Source organism: Megalopta genalis, chromosome 10, assembly GCF_051020955.1.
Source record: "Megalopta genalis isolate 19385.01 chromosome 10, iyMegGena1_principal, whole genome shotgun sequence".
Classification (NCBI taxonomy): domain Eukaryota; kingdom Metazoa; phylum Arthropoda; class Insecta; order Hymenoptera; family Halictidae; genus Megalopta; species Megalopta genalis.
Window position 1 is genome coordinate 14,165,264 of NC_135022.1, and position 18,720 is coordinate 14,183,983.

The following is an 18,720-nucleotide window of genomic DNA, read 5'->3' on the forward strand; positions in this document are numbered from 1 at the left end:
CGTACTTATTGATTGATTAACCAATTTCATTTGAAAAAATATCTCGTAGAGTCATATATTTAAAAAAGAACTTTTAACACGTACACAACATCTAAAAAATTCAAATAAAAGAATTCTTCCCAATTTTATTGTATATGACCTCATCTTCCCTCATGAAAAAGAACATGGACTGCAAAGGGTTAAAAATTTTAGTCGCAAATCGATTGTTCAAGAAAGTGATGTATGGACTTGTATCGTAGAAAACGTTCAAAGTATTTATATCGAAAAAGGATAGCCTTGTGTCAGTATGTTACAAACAATCTTCACAAATATATTTCGACGAATTGCAAACAAGTTTCAGCGAAACCAGAGAGGATCGCTGATACAGTCCGAAGTGTAAGTGAAAAAAACGTTTTGTAAGATTCGAGAGGACGCGACGAGCGACAAAAGAAAGTGAAAATGAAAGAGAAAAGACGAATGCTCGAATCGGCGCGAACCTATTACCGGGGAAACTAGGTCCGAACGATGAAACATCGAAAGAATTTGAGACACGATCAACAAGGTCGACCCACGGTGGCGGTCCGTCAATGCCAAATGACACGCAGCGTCGTTGCGACAACCCGTGTTCTTGGCTCAAGTTCAAATTCCGCTGCCCCAGAGTCCGATCTCAGAATACCATTCCAATTTTTGTCCCACCGGGTGTACCCGGTACCGCGACACCGCGGAAGCGAGACACCGCGGAAGAGGACGCGACGTTCCGGATCGCGTGGTCTCTACGGGATCTGAATAGATCTCTAGAAAACGGAAAAAAGGAGAGCCAGAGACACGCCAAACGCGGGCGATGATCATTGACGACGCAACTCACCCTGGCGGCGATCGAGGTTGTCGGCTTCTCGAGAAGGTCCCAGAGCCATTTCTGGTATTGCGCGCACTTCCCCTCGCCGAATTCCTCCTCCTCCCTCTGCCGAAGGGACTCGGCCTCCTTGCGCATCTCCTCGTGCACGTGCTCCTTCCTCTGATGGTACTTGTGCTGGCAACAGCTCTCCAGGTAGAGCTCGTCAACGCCCCAGTACTCGAGGTCGTCGCTGAAAGCCAGCACGCACATCTCGTCGACGAGATGCAACTTGCCGGTCCGGTAGAAGTTCAGGATGGAGCTGAAGGATTTTGGGTGCCGGTCGAAGAAGTACTCGTTGTCGATCAGAGAGTAGTCGTCGCAGAGCTCGGTGATCGCCTCGTGGGTGTTGCAATCCTTGAGGCGACCGAGCCGGGTGTGCGGTAGCCTCTCGAGGGTGCGCCACAGCACCTCGTGCTTCACGCCGCCGACGTTGATCGAGACCCGCCGGTTCAGGGCCTTCGACCTCATGATCATGAACGGCTCGGGCGGCAGGGACGTCATCGACCTCGAGAACGCCCGTTGCTGCTGCATTTGCAACGGCAGGGGCGGTGGCGGCGGCGGCAGCGGCGGTGGCAACGGCGGCGGCAAAGGCGGCGGCGGCAGGTTCACCGGGAGGTTCATCGGGAGGTTCACCGGCCCTACGGAACTCGCTGAACCCACGGTCGTCGAGAACGGAGCATAACGGACCTCTTTGTTCGCTCCCCCTCCACCACCTGCGCCTCCTACTCCTCCGCCGGCTCCTCCGACTTTACCTCCGCCGATTATGGCGATCCCTCCAGCTCCGCCCATGCTGACCCCCAAACCGATTACACCTCCGCCGGTTCCTGAGCCGACACCGACTCCGAGGGGTCCTCCTCCGGCACCGGTGCAGCTTGAGACAGATGCGCCGGCCCACTGCAACGTCGTCGGGCCGCCACCTTCGAACACGAAGCCCTGGTCGGCGCCGATGTAGGGCACCGTGCACGTCGACGACGATAGCACCGGGCCCGTGACCACGGCGCTCCCATTACGTTCCCCGTCCGCCAGCGTTGTGTCGTCCTCGAGCCTCTTTCTGTTTAGCATCAAACGCACCGCGCCAAGATGATACTAGCAGCCTGCTCCCGACTGCTGTTGCTGCTGGTGCTGCTCTTGGTGCGGCCTTCTCGTTCTTTATACTCGGCGGTTCCTCGGTCGCGATTCTCTGACTTACGACAACTTCTACTTCTCCTTCTTTTTGTTCCTCCTCTTCTTCCTGTCCTGATTCCTCTTCCTCTGTGTCTTTTTCGTCTTCTTCTTCTTCGTCTTCGTCTTCTTCCTCCTCCTCCTCGTCCTCGTTACCCTTTTTGCGCTTCATCCGTGCCTACGTCTGTCCTCTCGCGTTGGCCCGGTTCAACCGCGCCATAATCTGGAACAGAGTGCAAGTTGAGACCTTGAACCTTCATGTGAACCTTTCACAGGTAAAATCGGGTTAGCTCGATTTTTCGAATTTCGTACAATGTTTCGGAGATCGATCGCGTTGACTTTGATATTTGTTGCCAAGGACATGATCTTGAGTAACGTCCACTGGGTTATATTCGGCGATTGAAAAATATTCGATGGATAGAATCACATTTTTCAACGTTGCGCGTGTTCAACCCTCGAGGTCCTTCGCTGTATAAACTCACGTAAGCGAGAGCTGCAAATATCTCTGCAGGCTTCATATTTACAAATGATTGTTTTAGTTGAAATCATACTTTCGTATTACAATCTGAATTTGTCAGGTTTTCAGATGTAGTTTGTTATACCTACGTGGGGTAGAAAATCTACCTCGCGAAAGGACTTGAGGGTTGAGAAAAAATATTTTCATGGAATATTATAGTTTTAAATGACAAATGAGATTAGGTCTGATATTAGGCCTTAGTATTTTCTTGTACATTTCAAATTAAAATGTGTGTGCTACCTTCGGTTTTTGTTCGTATCTTTTTTGTACAGAGCGGTCCACCTAAACGTTTCCACTTAAATATCTCTTTCAATAATAAGGTTACGAAACATTTTGTTACATGGAATTTGCAGTCGATGCGAATTTACGAATTCTGTAGTCGAATTTGTAGAAATAAGAATGTAATGTACTTTACATTCTTATTTATAATGTAAATATGTACTTTAGACATTACTTTCAAACAATAAGCATGAAAAACTTAAACGTGTTTTCTTTTAAATTAGTGTGTAGGCTAACTTAATACTTAATTGACTGATCGACTTTAAACAAAGCTTACTTTCTTTGTTATAATATATATTTCTCGACATGATACTTTTGGTCTATATTGTATTTTTATTCGTAATATATTTTTAATCAATATAAGCACGACTTATTTATCGAAAAATGTTAATCTACATGTAATCGTACAACTTGTCTACGTAACTTTCTATAACAAGAATTTTTTAATTTTTACATTCTGACAATTGTAACAAATACGGTACTGCAAGCTAACAATATTTACGTTGTCAAAGAGAACAGCAATTTCGTGAAATTTAATGTGATTGTGAAAGAAAGTTAAGGAACAAAATGTTTTCCTAGTTTATAACTGTATTTTTGTAATCATAATATAGCAATTTTTCTTTGTAAGCAATTCGCTAAAATAAAATATATTATTAAATAAGAGTTTCCCTTAAGATCAATTGATTCTGCATAATTGTTATACTATTTCTTTATTAATTTAGATTTATACAATTTTCTTCGACATCATTTTGATTCGACTGTTCCTATCGATATAATGCTGTCTCGAAAATGTATTTCACACAAACGTATCTAAAAAATAATTCAATATGATACTATTTGAAAAATGGGTGTCACATGTGATTTTATTTAAAATTAGCCTTCAACCGTTATTCTGTTACTGCGAAGACTCAATACGATTCTAACTTCCCTTCTAATCTAAGTCTAATTATAATTCTATTAATTTAGCAACGAGTCATATAGAACGTTATAGAATCATCTAGAACGAGGTAGAATCATAGAGAACTCAATGCCAAGTTCGAATATTATTGAATTTCGGCTATAATAGTATTATGTAGATTTCTAATTTTAAATAGAATCATACTGCACGAACTTCTCGAATAGCGTCATTCTGTGCTTAGAACACAAGCACTCGGAAATAGGATTATATCGAATTAATTTGAAATAGATTTCAATGAAATTTCTCCCGAAATAGCATCGTATTTTATAGGAGCGTTTTATTGAACCAATACAAATCTTTGTTTCAATCTGTCGCTGCTAGTGAAACAAAAACTTACAAAATTTTTACGATTTATAATTTACAAAAATTTTATAAAAATTTACACAATTTTTAAAAATATGAATGGAAATTTTTGGTAGCACTGCAGATTTTTATGCTATATGTTTCTTTCAATAGTTTTGATAAATTGAAAATAATGTAACAATATTCGTAAATTGTCTTGACGTTTTAATCTTGAAATAATCTTTAGTTTTGGTTATAACCATCACAATCACAACTGTAACATTCACAAACAGATTCTGCAAAATACAGATAAATGAAAGATTTAAGACATTATTATTACGAACTTGTATCTCATGACGTATATTTATATAAGTATATACGATGCTACCGACATGTTGAAAGCTGTAGTTTGAATTATGTTTCTCAGAATAATTTTTACATCGTTAAATTTGTTTATATTTAGAAATGATGTGCGATAACATTTATGGACAAACAGACTCAATTTCTTATACTTAGAATGAAAAAGAAAACACATTTAAAATAAAATATATCCTCATTTTGAAATTAAAACACCTTCAAGTATAATAGGTTAAAATACTTTCTATTCTATAATTAAATATCTATTATTAATTATTAAATCACAGAATTTATTATTAAATCACAGAAGAAGTGTGGAATCATATTTTTCGAAACATGCATCAATTAGGAGAACAAAATTTTTGTTGACAAATATTCGACCGATTTATTAAACATTATTTATTAAGCATGATTTATTCAACATTGAACGCACGTGTGGAATTTAGCACCTAACTCTCACTCCCGTGCGAAAAATAACGGGTCGTATTCATGTGTTAGTAATGCTTGCGGTATTCGAAACTTTCAATATTTCGCGGAACCGATGTTTAAAAATTCGGGGCCTCTAATAAATTCAAGTTCTTTTTTTCCGCAGAAATAAGGATTCTGGAGCACAGCTGTTTGAATATTCATTAGGAAACAATAGAGGCTTCTTTGCGAGGAGTGTGCTAGGGTTCAAGCTATAGGTGGATTACGTAGCTATAAATATACGGCAAAAAGATCCATCTGCATTGTTTCTTCTAGGAATCAGAATTTTAGCTTCTGCTGCTGGTATTTATTGGGCTGCTGACCTCATAAAATTTTCAAGGGAAAACTTGCGACAGTTTACATGTGCTCGTCTCTACGTTAATAAATAAATTTCGCAAGCTGTAAGGAACGTATAATACAATCATTCTCAGAAAATATTTTATATTGGATCAATATTTTGTATTGTTCAATGCAAACTTCTTGTTATACAACAATTGAACTTGAAATTAAAGAATTTATAATCCGAAATGTGTATTTGACAAATTAAATTATAATAAGTAAACTGCAGATCGTTATGCATTTACGACATACGCACATTTGTAAAATGTATGGAAACGTGTAAATTAGCAACAACTGATAGCAGTTTTATTAAATTTCCTAATTCAAATTTTTCTATAATGACATATGAAAATAGGAATTTGCATAAAAATCCGCAGTCTACTGATTAGTATCCATAATATTAGGATTAGGTTAAAAATGCAAGAATTATATAAAACAAACATAGAATGTATTATTAAATGACAGTTCTACATTACAAGAACTATTTTTACATACACTCTATTAAATAGGTTTATTACACTATGAAAATTCAGTCGGTTTTAAATAATTAAACTGATTATAACAAGTGAATCCTCGAGTTGTTTACAGTAGAAAAACGTCATTACATAAAAATTTTTCATAAACATAATTTTATATTTTATATATTTTCATTTTATATCGTAAAATTTGTCATAAACATAATTTTATACTTCATGTATTTAAATTTTATATTATTAAATTTGTTTTCACATTTCAATTCCATATTATAAAATTTCATATATTTCAATTTTACATTATAACATTTTAATTCAATAATTTGATATTTCATAAGCATAGAATATCACACCAATATTTTACGGCGGACGCACTTATAATTATTTGTACAGAATCTTAGTTTCGTACAATCCATTATCTACCAATTTTATAGGGAGAACCTCGTAACACACAATGAAATATTCACAAAACTCTACCTTCGACTGATCGATTACCAAAAATATGAGTCAAGGTTATCTCGGAAGAGTTCGCGACACGTCGCGAACCCGAACAAGACTTTCTTCGAACGAAAAATCCGCGACAGGACAGGAGTATGTGTTCAACGACGATCTATGCCGATGGTAAAGGGAGTTGATAATGTCCATTGCTGCCAGTGATCGTTAGCTAGACTGGTCGCGTGACTACGAAGTGAGAATGTAATATGTATAGGGGAAAGTTGCCAAATGCGTACTGGTCACCTACATCGTACTCCGTGAATTGATGGCTTATGAATCACACAAAATTGAATTCCAAGATGCCAAACTGGACTGATGTAACTGTCATCAATTACGTAATAATAAGCGATATCGTTTTAATGTGTAACACAATTATATACATATTCGTGTAAAATGCTGCTACATTACCCTAGTGTACTTTAACCCGAGAAAGATAACCTACGTCGCAGAGGCGCCTGCGAAGACTGTTGACTTTTGTTAATTTTTCATAGAGGTCTAGTGATTGAAGTTTAAAATTACTTAAAATATAAAAAAATATAATATAAATGCATTTTATTTTTACAATAATGCCAAACCTTTAAAATGACTAGATTAACTTAAATAAATATCCATTGTTAGTATAAAATTGACGCCTTAGAAAAGCATGCGCCTCTGAAGCGTATGGTTATCTTTTACGTACGTTGTCATATGGTTATCTTTCTAGGGTTAAACAGAAATTACTAGATCGCGGATTTTATGTGTTTGATATAAACGGCCAGGAAAATATCAAACTGCAAGATCAGAAAAATTTAAGAAGGCTCCTACATCCTTATCAATTTATTCGAATTATTAACAAAAAGAAATGCATATTATTTTAATAAGTTATTACCATTATTACTATTACTAGTTATCGTTAGTGTATTTTCGCGAAAATAATATACGATGTTCACGAAATTGATTAAATCCCCATTAATCGTCAGCTCGTTGGCTCGGCCGCCTCGCACCAGCTGATCTCGCCTCTCATTGGTCACTGTTTTTCGTTAACACGTTCCGTGCCACGTGTACCATCGATGGTACACGCTTGCATGTTTACTTAGTGAACTGAACAAATTGTTTACAAGAAATTTAGAACCGAAGAATCAATTTCCACCGCAGGAATGGGCGTTGATAAGTTTTTGTTACGTTGTTATGTGTACGAGAATTAATAATTGCACGTAATACATCAAGTTTTAGTAAAATATCAAAGTGTGAAGATTCGAGTAAAAAAGCTCGGCACGGAACGTGTTAATAACTAGAAAAGAAAGTCGCGTATTGCATTTGCGCTAAAGAAAAAAATTACTTCAAATGACCTGAGGAACCTCTGATTTCCCGATTCTCAGTAACTTTTAGGACACCCTGAATATTTCCACTAAAGTATCTCCACCAATACCTCTTTGTACGTGGAAAGCGAAACAAATAAACAACACACAGTTATCTTATCTTACATATTACCAATAAAAGACGTGTACCACTCAGAGATGGGTATCATTCGAATTGTTTCGAATAAATATTTACGGTAGAACTCCACTTATCTGAACTCCATTTATTGAAGCAAAGTTTTGAGCACTGTCCAATTCAGTGAACTTCTGGTGAACTCTTGTTGTCCGAACTACCGTCGAGCCGAGCCAATTATGTGAACACCTAGGTATTGCGAACATAAACAAATGTAAGCTTAGGACATTATCTTTTGTGTGTTCGTTCGAATTCATTTATTTGAACGCGAACTCTGTTTGAGCGAAAAGTTACAATGTAGTAGCGATAATCAGCGGCCTCCTATTACATGAACCTGCCCGGTTATATGAATTGGTTGTCTCCCGCTGAGTTCGTATAAATCAAGGGGTGGCCGAACTTTTGATCGCTACGGGCGACCTGTTTTTTTAAATTATAGGCGGCGGTCTACCAACATCGTATGTGTTAAGTGATCATAAGAGAAGTAGTCATTTAAAGCCAAAAATAAGTAGAAATTTTAAATAAACATAGATAACATATCAGACAGGCGGGCGACTAGGAATAGTTTCGCAATCGATCGGTCGACCGCGGTCGGCGCTTTGGCCACCCCTGGTATAAATGAAGTCCTACTGCATCTAAGATAATTATCCGAAAGAGTTTCTTTTACTCGAATAACAATTATTTTATAATAAATAATAAATAATAAATAATATTTAAATAATTATTCGAATAATAATACCAATAATTATTGTAACAATAAATGGAGAAATGTTCGCGATGACTTTCCTTTGCGCTTGAAGAAAGATTATTTAGTTGCGCATCGATGATCAATCTATGCAAAACTTTCCGATGCAGCGATTCATTGTAAAAATTGACATGGAAGAAATGAATCGATAAATTATAGGAAAACACTATATTCTATAATTTTTATTCAATATTCCCCTACAACCCCGTATACCGAACTATGGGGAGGGAGTATAGAAGAACTGTCTTTAAATCAGACCAAACGAATTGATATTCTTTCGGAAGTTAAAAGAAATAGTTTACTAGATGACGTGTATAAGAAATTTTGAAGACATTGTGATTGGTTGGAGTCGCGGGGAAAATACTACGAATTGCTTTGTACTACTACTTTCCTGCGTATAAGAATAAGAGTGTGTAAGTGATTATACACATAGGTAGAGATATAAAAATAGTTTAGAACAGAGGATAATAAATGTGGCATAAATATGTAAATAAAAACTAAACTGTACATGTAGAACCGAAGGAAATGTAAGATATAAATAAGATAGCTATACTATACAGGGTGTCAGATAACTGTGGGTACAACCGGCAAGGGGATGATTCTACATTCAAAGATAAGTCGAAGAAGAAGAAGAAGAATATTTTTTCATTTAATGCTCCGAATTCTAGAAAAATGAGATTGATAAAATAGTATTATTGAGAGCAGTAATCAAGTGACGCGTCAAGTCATAACATACTAATACTACTCGTTATACTCCAAGTCACGCGAGCTTGACGCATCTTTCACTTCAGTTTTATCGAAAACGGAGCCTTAAATGAAAAAATGTTATTCTTCTTCTCGACTTATTTTTTTACGTAGAATCGACCCCTAACCGGCTGTACCACCGATACCTTATATATTATATTTATATATTTTCTATTAACAAGACGAGTAATAAATGAGAGGCATAAGACAAACTTAATGTAAAACCGAAACCATTTCCTGGCACATTATATACCGAAATAAATAAATCTAATCTATCACTTTCTTATCTGGTCTGTATTGAAAATTTCAAGAACACGTTGAAACTATAAGAATTTTTAGATTCGTTACAGTTTAGCGTTAACCATTTTTAGCAACGTTTACCGATTTTTATGAAATTATAATATATATATAATTTTATAAAAATCGGTAAACGATTTATATATATATATATATATATATATATATATATATATGAAATTATATTATATTTTATATTTTATTATATTTTATGAAATTATAATATATATATATATATATATATATACAGTTTCAACGTATTCTCTAATATATATATATTAGATTATAATATATATATATATATTAGAGAATACGTTGAAACTGTATATATATATTATAATTAATATATATATATAATTATTTATTATATTAATTAATATAATATAATATATAATAATAATTATTACGGTTTATAATTGATCGCAGCAAGTAATTGTAAATAGATCGTTTTTCTCGGAACATTAAACCAAGACGCCACGCTATCATTTGGCCAAGTTTTACTTCTTCTAGAAGCATAACGAATATCTGAAGTGGCACGCTACTGGCAACTTTCCCCTAATTTTGCGAGAACTTGGTGACCGATTGTATCTCGTTCGAATGTCATCGACACGTATTTGCTATACCCTATCTTCGATTCCATTGGCAAGATTCGGGTCGAGGTCACCTCGGAGGAGCCGGTGGTATGTTGCAAGCCCGTTTAAAACGAATGATCGTAGATCAGACAAGCCGGCGCGGCGGCGGACTAGTTGCGCGAAGAAAAGCGACCAGAAAGAAAGAGCCAGTGTCGCTTCTAATGAGGCCGGATCTCAAATCTGATATCATCGTCCGCGCACCTATTTTCGTTGCGTGCGGCGGGCGGGCAAGCTCTTCCTTTATTACCGGGCCGCGCGCATTCGTGGAAACGATGACGCACAGTAGTACCTTTTTCCCAAAAAGTTGGCCAAAATGCAATTTCCGAAGTATGGATACAGCGACGAGCAAAACTGTACACGCACAACGCGTGTGTCTCGTGAAAACGAAAATCATGCGATACCAATTACTTAACTGATCGGTCGAATCCGGATGATTGTAATTGCAAAACGAATAAGTAAGTGACGGACTGTGGATTTTCTGTATTTACAACAAAAATAAGTGGATCAAATGAAAAACAGCAATTAAACAGTTCGAAAATTATTCTTGCATCGCTGTCGACTCGTTGGAATTGTCAACGACAGAAATAAATGTCTACGTAGTTTCTGTAGCTTCTACTTAACGAAGACAATTTTTATTTTGCACGAAGATTCCTGGTCTATTAATTGACAATATCTAACAGTTTATTTTTATTTATGGTTACAATATACGGAATATTTTTTCAAATATAGAAACGTAACACAATTGTTTACAGTTTTGCACGTTTCAACGGACCCAGGCTAAAATTAAAATAGATTGGGGAGGGGGGACGAAGCTGTCGACAAGTGCCGATTGTTTACTAGCGTATGACACATTTGTACAATTGTTTCTCGGTTTATAAATTGATATAGCCACAAGATGCAACATGAAATCGCTTAGCGAAAACAAGAAACTTATTATATATATTTTTTTTATAGTTTTTATATTTTTATTATATTATTTCTTTGTGGGATAAAAATTTGTCTCTGCGTCAAATTGTCATGGAATGTGATATAAGCGATGGATATATATATATATAAGTGGTAAAAATAAAAAAGAAATTTTTTGTCTGAGATAGTAATTTGAAATCTTAAAAATAAGTTGCAAAAGGTTCCAGACTTTAACACAAATTAGCCAGTAGCCGGTTCGTATAGCTGCGTGCCGCAGCGTTAAACATATGAAAAATTACGTTCGAAAACTTTAAACGCGTTTCCCTCGAAACGGTGATTTTTAAAAACAGTGTGCAAGATATCTCGAGATCCAATCAACCGTTTCATGACTCAGATATAAAGAAAGTTAAAGCACGACGGTTTTGTTTTCTCATTCCGAGTAATAGCGAAATTAAAAAGAAAGTATTTTAGTCATTGTGCAGTCTTAAAAAAGTTATCGCGTTTTAAAAGGTGTTCGAATACTTTTTGCCAGGGATTGCAATAGTGTGTTATGGTATTGTCGCGGAGTGTATTATATGTATGCCAAAGCAGCACATCGGGTAAGCTTCCGTTCACCTGTAGCAGCAGTATCCTAAAAAAAAGGGTCGCGTGAAAGTGCAAAAGGGTCTCTCCATTTCCTTATCGAGCACGGCTAACAACCTAACCCAGACCCGTTGCATTCGGCCAGCGAACAATCGCTCCCGTTGCATACTGATCTCGGTCCCCCAAGCACGAAACCACGTGCGATTGAATCAGGTCTATCGGGACAGGTGTTTTTCGCTTAGGTATCTAGGTCGGAGTGTATTGACCTCACGGATAAATAATGGTACTACGTAATCTTTTGCGGCAGAGACGTTCCTCACGCTCTCTTTCCTGAACTTTTCTCTCCGTCCGTCTCTATCCTCTTCCTTTCTTTTGACTCTATTATTCTCTTCGATCCTTCTGTCTCTGTTTTCGTCGAGAACCGTCGCACAGCGATACCTTTTCCCAAGAAGTTCGCCGCGTTTCATAAGTTTATACGATTTTTATGTGAAAATTGGTACACTTTTGTCTTACTTAGAGGTTGCTAAATTTGAATATTCTATGAAAAATGCAAAATTCATGACGGAAAATCAAATGCTATTGTCGTAAATAAGCATTGTTTCTAAATTGTTTCTTGCGAATATCAATAGTTTTCCAACATTTGCCTAGAATTGTCTAATTAAAACATAAAATTTGATATGACGATTTTAATGCCAATATTTTTAACATAGTTAAGAGCATCGATGGGCACAGAATATCATAAAAATGGGCGAACGCGGGCAAACACTATCCGATTGGATATTATAGGATATCTTATTGAGCATCTTATTTTCAATTATGAATCTTGTTAAAGCAGGAATTTCGATTACTATCGCAACTTTTTCTCTACCGTTACATTATAATTAGACTGTGAAAAATTAATGCTCTTACGTTATGTAGTGAATATGCAGACTATACAAAGTGACCCATTTAAATCAACCCAGTCAAATATCTTCGAAACCGTCGGTGATACTAAAAAATGTTTCAAGCGAAATTTGAATTGACTAGAGGTAACGTAATCTGATATTAATAAGATATTTCTAGGTGAACGCGTGTTCAGAACATATGAAGGTCAACTTTATTTTTTTAAATGGAATCATATATTTTGATTCAATGAATTCACATAATACAATGTGTTACACTTGGAAAAGTTCCATCACATTAGCTCGTAGGATTTTTGATTCTGACAGCTAATATAAATGAATAAAAGAAAATATTGTAAGTCCCAATTTTAGAACAGTATAAAAGAATTCTTGAGATTAAAAATTTTTTATCTGATTTCCGTTCATCGCATCTGATAAAGCAAATATTTATTTTACATTATGATATATACAATATATTTGCATACTATGACAAATCTTTCAGTACCTACTTTAGCGTTCGATTATAATTATTTTTAATTATTGCGTACAAAAATTTGTATTACTATTTTCATTCGTACAAATTTGTTAAACGTGTATTAAAACTTGATAAAATTACTTTACGTTATCGATAAAATTATGCAGCTATAAATAAAGACATTTTCTGAGTAAGGAACTTGGAGCAAGGAAAATATTGAACGAATGACAACCATACATTTTATGCACTTGTAATACACACACGCACGCGCGCGCGCGCGCGGCGATGCAAAATTAAATTTGACCTTTCAATCATGGGTAATAACATTTTTGTTCTATTTTAAAAGCATCAAGAGCCAAGGGGAGTCGTTATTTTACTTTATCTGTCACTATGATAATCTAAATGTTCGCGTGTTATTTAAAATAAAATAAGAATAGTGCTCGATGTTTTTTTTTTAGAACATTCATGCAACGAATTCAACGATTTTATTAATTATTCATATATATTTTTCGTTTGCTCGTTCCATCTTGCGTGGAATCAATGTTTCGCCGATTGTACCGTAATTTAGCGGGCCTGTATGTTATTGTGTAAGAAGGGGAAAGAAACGACAGTGCACGGCTCACTTGACTCGTTGGGGTTGACCCAGTTTCACGTGTTAGGTGAACTACTTCCTTCTTCCAAGTTCAAAGATCACCAATCCCAAAAGAAATTTTCACGCGACAGGCTGTCGTAAATCCGATAATTGAAAAATATTGGTTTACAGACAACGTAAGAAATAGGCTATTTTAAAGTTATACTGCCTACTCGTTTTATGATTAAATTTTAAATGTGCATATGCATTTACCAACACGTTCACTGGCACGCCTGTGTTCATAAAATACACACGGAATCAGAACAACTTGTTTAACCCTTCAACTGCTAACTAAAACGAGCAAAGTATAGTAAAGGAAATATCTACTTTTTGTATTATTATTATTGTGGCTTTACAGTGTATTTGCATTGTATATATTTATTTTTTTATAAATACTCTCGCTCGCACGACATATAGATTGAACAATTAAAGAGTTGGTAATATGAAAATAGAAAAAACAAACTTTATCATAACAATTGTTATTCTTTCAAAATAAGTTTGACTTACTTAACAGATCATAATCAAAATTAATTTTTAAGCTCGATAACAACAATTGTGACTAACGTGGTACTCGAAGTGTTAAATTAACTCTAGAACATTGATACATTGACATTGACGATGGGGATTTAACAAACTTTAAAAGTACACAACTCAAATATAAAATTTTCATAGTAAATACTTCAATAGCAATAAAAATTTCAATTGTGTTCCAGGAAGTCCCTCTCAATAATATAATATATTCATTTCTTCCGAGATATATTGATTATTTAAAAGAATATTTTTAAGATTCTTTTTAGATAGTATACAGTTACTGAAAACTTTATTCACATTCTGACAAAAATACAACCGAGTATATACATACTTAGAATCATTTATAATTATATTTGTCAATTTGTTGTACCATGTTCTTCAAAGTATTCCGTTTGTATGTTTAAATTTAAATAAGTTTGACAGATGCTTGATATTCAAATGACAATTTTTCAATTCTGGTTAAATGTCAGCATTGTAACTATCGGCTCGAGGAAGAAAACAAATGATATTTTCGACTGTGCAGGTTTAAAACAACGAAGGTATCGTTATATTCGATATAGCATACAATGACCTAACTGACATGAAGTTATTTTAGTCATGATATACATACACGATTGTTTCGATATAGCCTTGAGTCGTGATTCTGAAAATAATACCCTGAATCGACTAAATGTACCCTAAATGGTGGGGAGCTATCAGTCAAAATAAGGGAGGAGGAGCATCGTCCTTGTGATTAAAATCACCCTAAAGTATCGACCAGCGGCATTACACAGTTTTATCCTCCGTATCCTCGTTGTAATGAATGGTAGGCTTTTAATAAAATTATTTAAGTGCTACACGCGTAGATTGAAACTCGCACGGAAACACCAAACGAAAAAGATGAACATACATTTTAAATATACAATTGCACATTACTATTATCTTTAAAAAGCGGTCAATAATACGTGCTGTTCCAATTTTTTATATAAGTGAAGAAATACGCGGTCACTGTTGAAGGAGTTGTGTTGCTCGATTGAGATGAAACACGAAATATAACAATAATAAGTTTGTTAAAATCTGGTAGAATTATATTTTGTCTTTCGTGTTATCTTCTATTTATAGAGCAGTAACAATCACTATTGTTACCGAATCAATGACAGTCGGTAATATTTCTCTTATCTTTCAATCTATCTGCTAGTCTTTTATTCATGCAAATTTTCCATACCTGTTTGCAACATTAACACATTGACAGCCGCGCCGAAAATATCTCAAAATTTCATAGATTTAAAGTATTTTAAATTAAATTTGCAAAGCGAAGTTATACGATATCGATTACTATTTCAACATTCTTATCTCTTGTGAATCTCAATAAGACGAAGAAATTTTTATGGATTAGCATATAAGAAATTAAACTTTAAATAATTTCGTCGCCCGCATACGTGTGACGCGGCAGTCGAAGCGTTAACAAATATCGTCTATGAAATCCTAACTTCTACAAAACACACACAAAACACGGTACGAAATAAATCGCACAATAAAAGAATAAAATAACAACGAAGAAGGTATGATTTTCGCGCACAGCGCGTTCAGGTCATTGTATCATCGGCGCTCGGCGTATGAAGCTAACCCGAAGTTGACGTCAATTCTCTGTTGTCGAAACAGCGTCGATAGTACCAGGCAAATGTGGCAATCACTATTGAATTTAGTTCGAGCTGATTAACTTGAACTTCGAATTCCTTGCCTATAATTGGATGTTGTCTCACAACTACATGTCACAACTTCAAATTAACGATAAAGAAAGGACAGCTGCAGGATGCACAGAACGTGTACAGAAAAGTTCGTCAAGAGCACATGTACCTTCCGCACTTCCGGTCCGCGTTTCTTGCGATCTAAGTATACTCGTACGTACCGATAGCAACGTAAACGCACGCGGTAGCCCATCTGGATAGCACCCTATCGGCGAATAAACGGGTGTTCGCTCGCACGAAGAGGGCGACGAGCGAGATGGGAGAAGGATCGATCTCATTCCGGCCACGGTGACCCAGCCAGTCGGCGTGTCGCAAATACAGTTCGCTGTCACATGTCACCTCCGTAAGATAGCGAACGGAAGACGCACCGAACGCGATTTTCCACGAGCTTTCCCGGACACCTGCTCTCCTCTGGAGGACCGTGCTCGCGTACGGTTCAGTATCTACTATGCGCAGATCGATCCGCGTGGGCGGAAGCAACTGCGCGAAACGGAACGTTCCGATCTTTTCCAGTGACCGTCTCTGTGTTTCCCTCCCTTTAAATGACAAATGAGATTAGGCCTGATATTAGGCCTTGGTATTTTCTTGTACATTTCAAATTAAAATGTATGTGCTACCTTCGGTTTTCGTTCGTATCTTTTTTGTACAGAGCGGTCCACCTAAACGTTTCCACTTAAATATCTCTTTCAATAATAAGGTTACGAAACATTTTGTTACATGGAATTTGCAGTCGATGAGAATTTACGAATTCTGTAGTCGAATTTGTAGAAATAAGAATGTAATGTACTTTACATTCCTATTTATAATGTGAATATGTACTTTAGACATTACTTTCAAACAATAAGCATGAGAAACTTAAACGTGTTTTCTTCTAAATTAGTGTGTAGGCTAACTTAATACTTAATTGGCCGATCGGAACGTTCCGATCTTTTCCAGTGACCCGTCTCTGTGTTTCCCTCCCTTTAAATGACAAATGAGATTAGGCCTGATATTAGGCCATGGTATTTTCTTGTACATTTCAAATTAAAATGTGTGTGCTACCTTCGGTTTTCGTTCGTATCTTTTTTGTACAGAGCGGTCCACCTAAACGTTTCCACTTAAATATCTCTTTCAATAATAAGGTTTCGAAACATTTTGTTACATGGAATTTGCAGTCGATGAGAATTTACGAATTCTGTAGTCGAACTTGTAGAAATAAAAATGTAATGTACTTTACATCCTTATTTATAATGTAAATATGTACTTTAGACATTACTTTCAAACAATAAGCATGAGAAACTTAAACGTGTTTTCTTTTAAATTAGTGTGTAGGCTAACTTAATACTTAATTGACCGATCGGAACGTTCCGATCTTTTCCAGTGACCGTCTCTCTGTGTTTCCCTCCCTTTAAATGACAAATGAGATTAGGCCTGATATTAGGCCTTGGTATTTTCTTGTACATTTCAAATTAAAATGTGTGTGCTACTTTCGGTTTTCGTTCGTATCTTTTTTGTACAGAGCGGTCCACCTAAACGTTTCCACTTAAATATCTCTTTCAATAATAAGGTTACGAAACATTTTGTTACATGGAATTTGCAGTCGATGCGAATTTACGAATTCTGTAGTCGAACTTGTAGAAATAAGAATGTAATGTACTTTACATTCCTATTTATAATGTAAATATGTACTTTAGACATTACTTTCAAACAATAAGCATGAGAAACTTAAACGTGTTTTCTTTTAAATTAGTGTGTAGGCTAACTTAATACTTAATTGACCGATCGGAACGTTCCGATCTTTTCCAGTGACCGTCTCTGTGTTTCCCTCCGAACAACGCTCCAGATGAATAGAAACGAACGTTAACACGCTGCCCGCCGAACCCGTTCAAATCACACACGAGACCTCTCAGCTCATCGAAACTGAACAAAATCAAGAACCGTCTCGCAGTGCTTGCGCGCTTCCGGTCCCCTCTCCAACGATCTTACTTAAACTTTCGTTCGCCGAATACACCCCTGGCGAAAGCGTTCAGCCGGAGGCAAACAATTGTAGCGACCAGTCGTGCGCACTATAGGATCTTCAGTCCTCGTGCAAACGGCCAGCGTAATTTATAACTATCCTTCGAAGAAGCTATTTTTGAGATGACAAGTCCCAAACCTTGACAGCACATGTTTGCAATAGAGTTTTTTCAGAAATTCCTCAATAGCTAAAAAGACCGTCATAAATTAGGAGAGTTTCCGAAGGGTACTCGAAGCGGACCCAGCGACCCAAAGGCCATGTGGTCCGTCGCGGGTGACCCGGAGGAGAAGTTCCACACGTTGTCTCACGTACAACTCATCATCCCCTACGATTACCACGCCATCCCGAAAATACGCAAAGAGCGTAAGGGGCAGGCGGTAAAAAGGACAAAATGAGCAACGCTGATTGGAAAGGCCCAACGCGCGGGGTTGACCAATCAGGGTTGTTCAAGAATTTTACCAGGGCAAACGGCGAAAGGAAAAAGCAGACTCGTTCGCTGCATCGCGACTCGTCCTGAGACACAGTCCGCGGAAATAAAGAAGTTTTACCACCGCACACGAGCGTACTAGTGATTTCGAACTATCCTACCCGAAACAATTGAAAAATATAGTTCGTGTCTTGTACGAATCAAAGAAGACACGTCGGTTATGTTTAACATCGTCGGCTTTAAATACCGAGTCCGACCGTTAAACACCGCTGGGATGAAGGAGGACGTGAAGAAAACAAATCATTACAAATCATCGTACTTATTGATAACATGTTTATAAATAACGCTCGAGTATAGTGTACATGTAAAACTGTTAAAGTCGCAATCTCTCTCCTGTCGAAGTCGAACATACAAAGTACAAAGAGAATCGGTTTAGACGCAAGAACGGTGTCCCCCACGCATATGGGACAAGACGGGGT

General features: G+C 36.7%; 1 protein-coding gene across 3 annotated transcripts in view; it reads right to left on the reverse strand.

Moving 5' to 3' along the window:
• The window catches only part of Shab (Shaker cognate b), a 141,685-nt gene that overhangs the window by 120,006 nt on the left and 2,959 nt on the right, over window positions 1-18,720 (reverse strand). For 2 of the 3 annotated variants that reach the window (XM_076524906.1, XM_076524907.1), the window contains exon 2: window positions 845-2,258. In XM_076524906.1, coding sequence (XP_076381021.1) covers window positions 845-1,936 — 1,092 coding nt within the window. In that variant the 5' untranslated portion in view covers window positions 1,937-2,258. Of the gene's footprint in view, window positions 1-844; window positions 2,259-15,979; window positions 16,257-18,720 lie in introns of those variants that run through there. The other variant, XM_033469724.2, reaches the window with a different exon arrangement.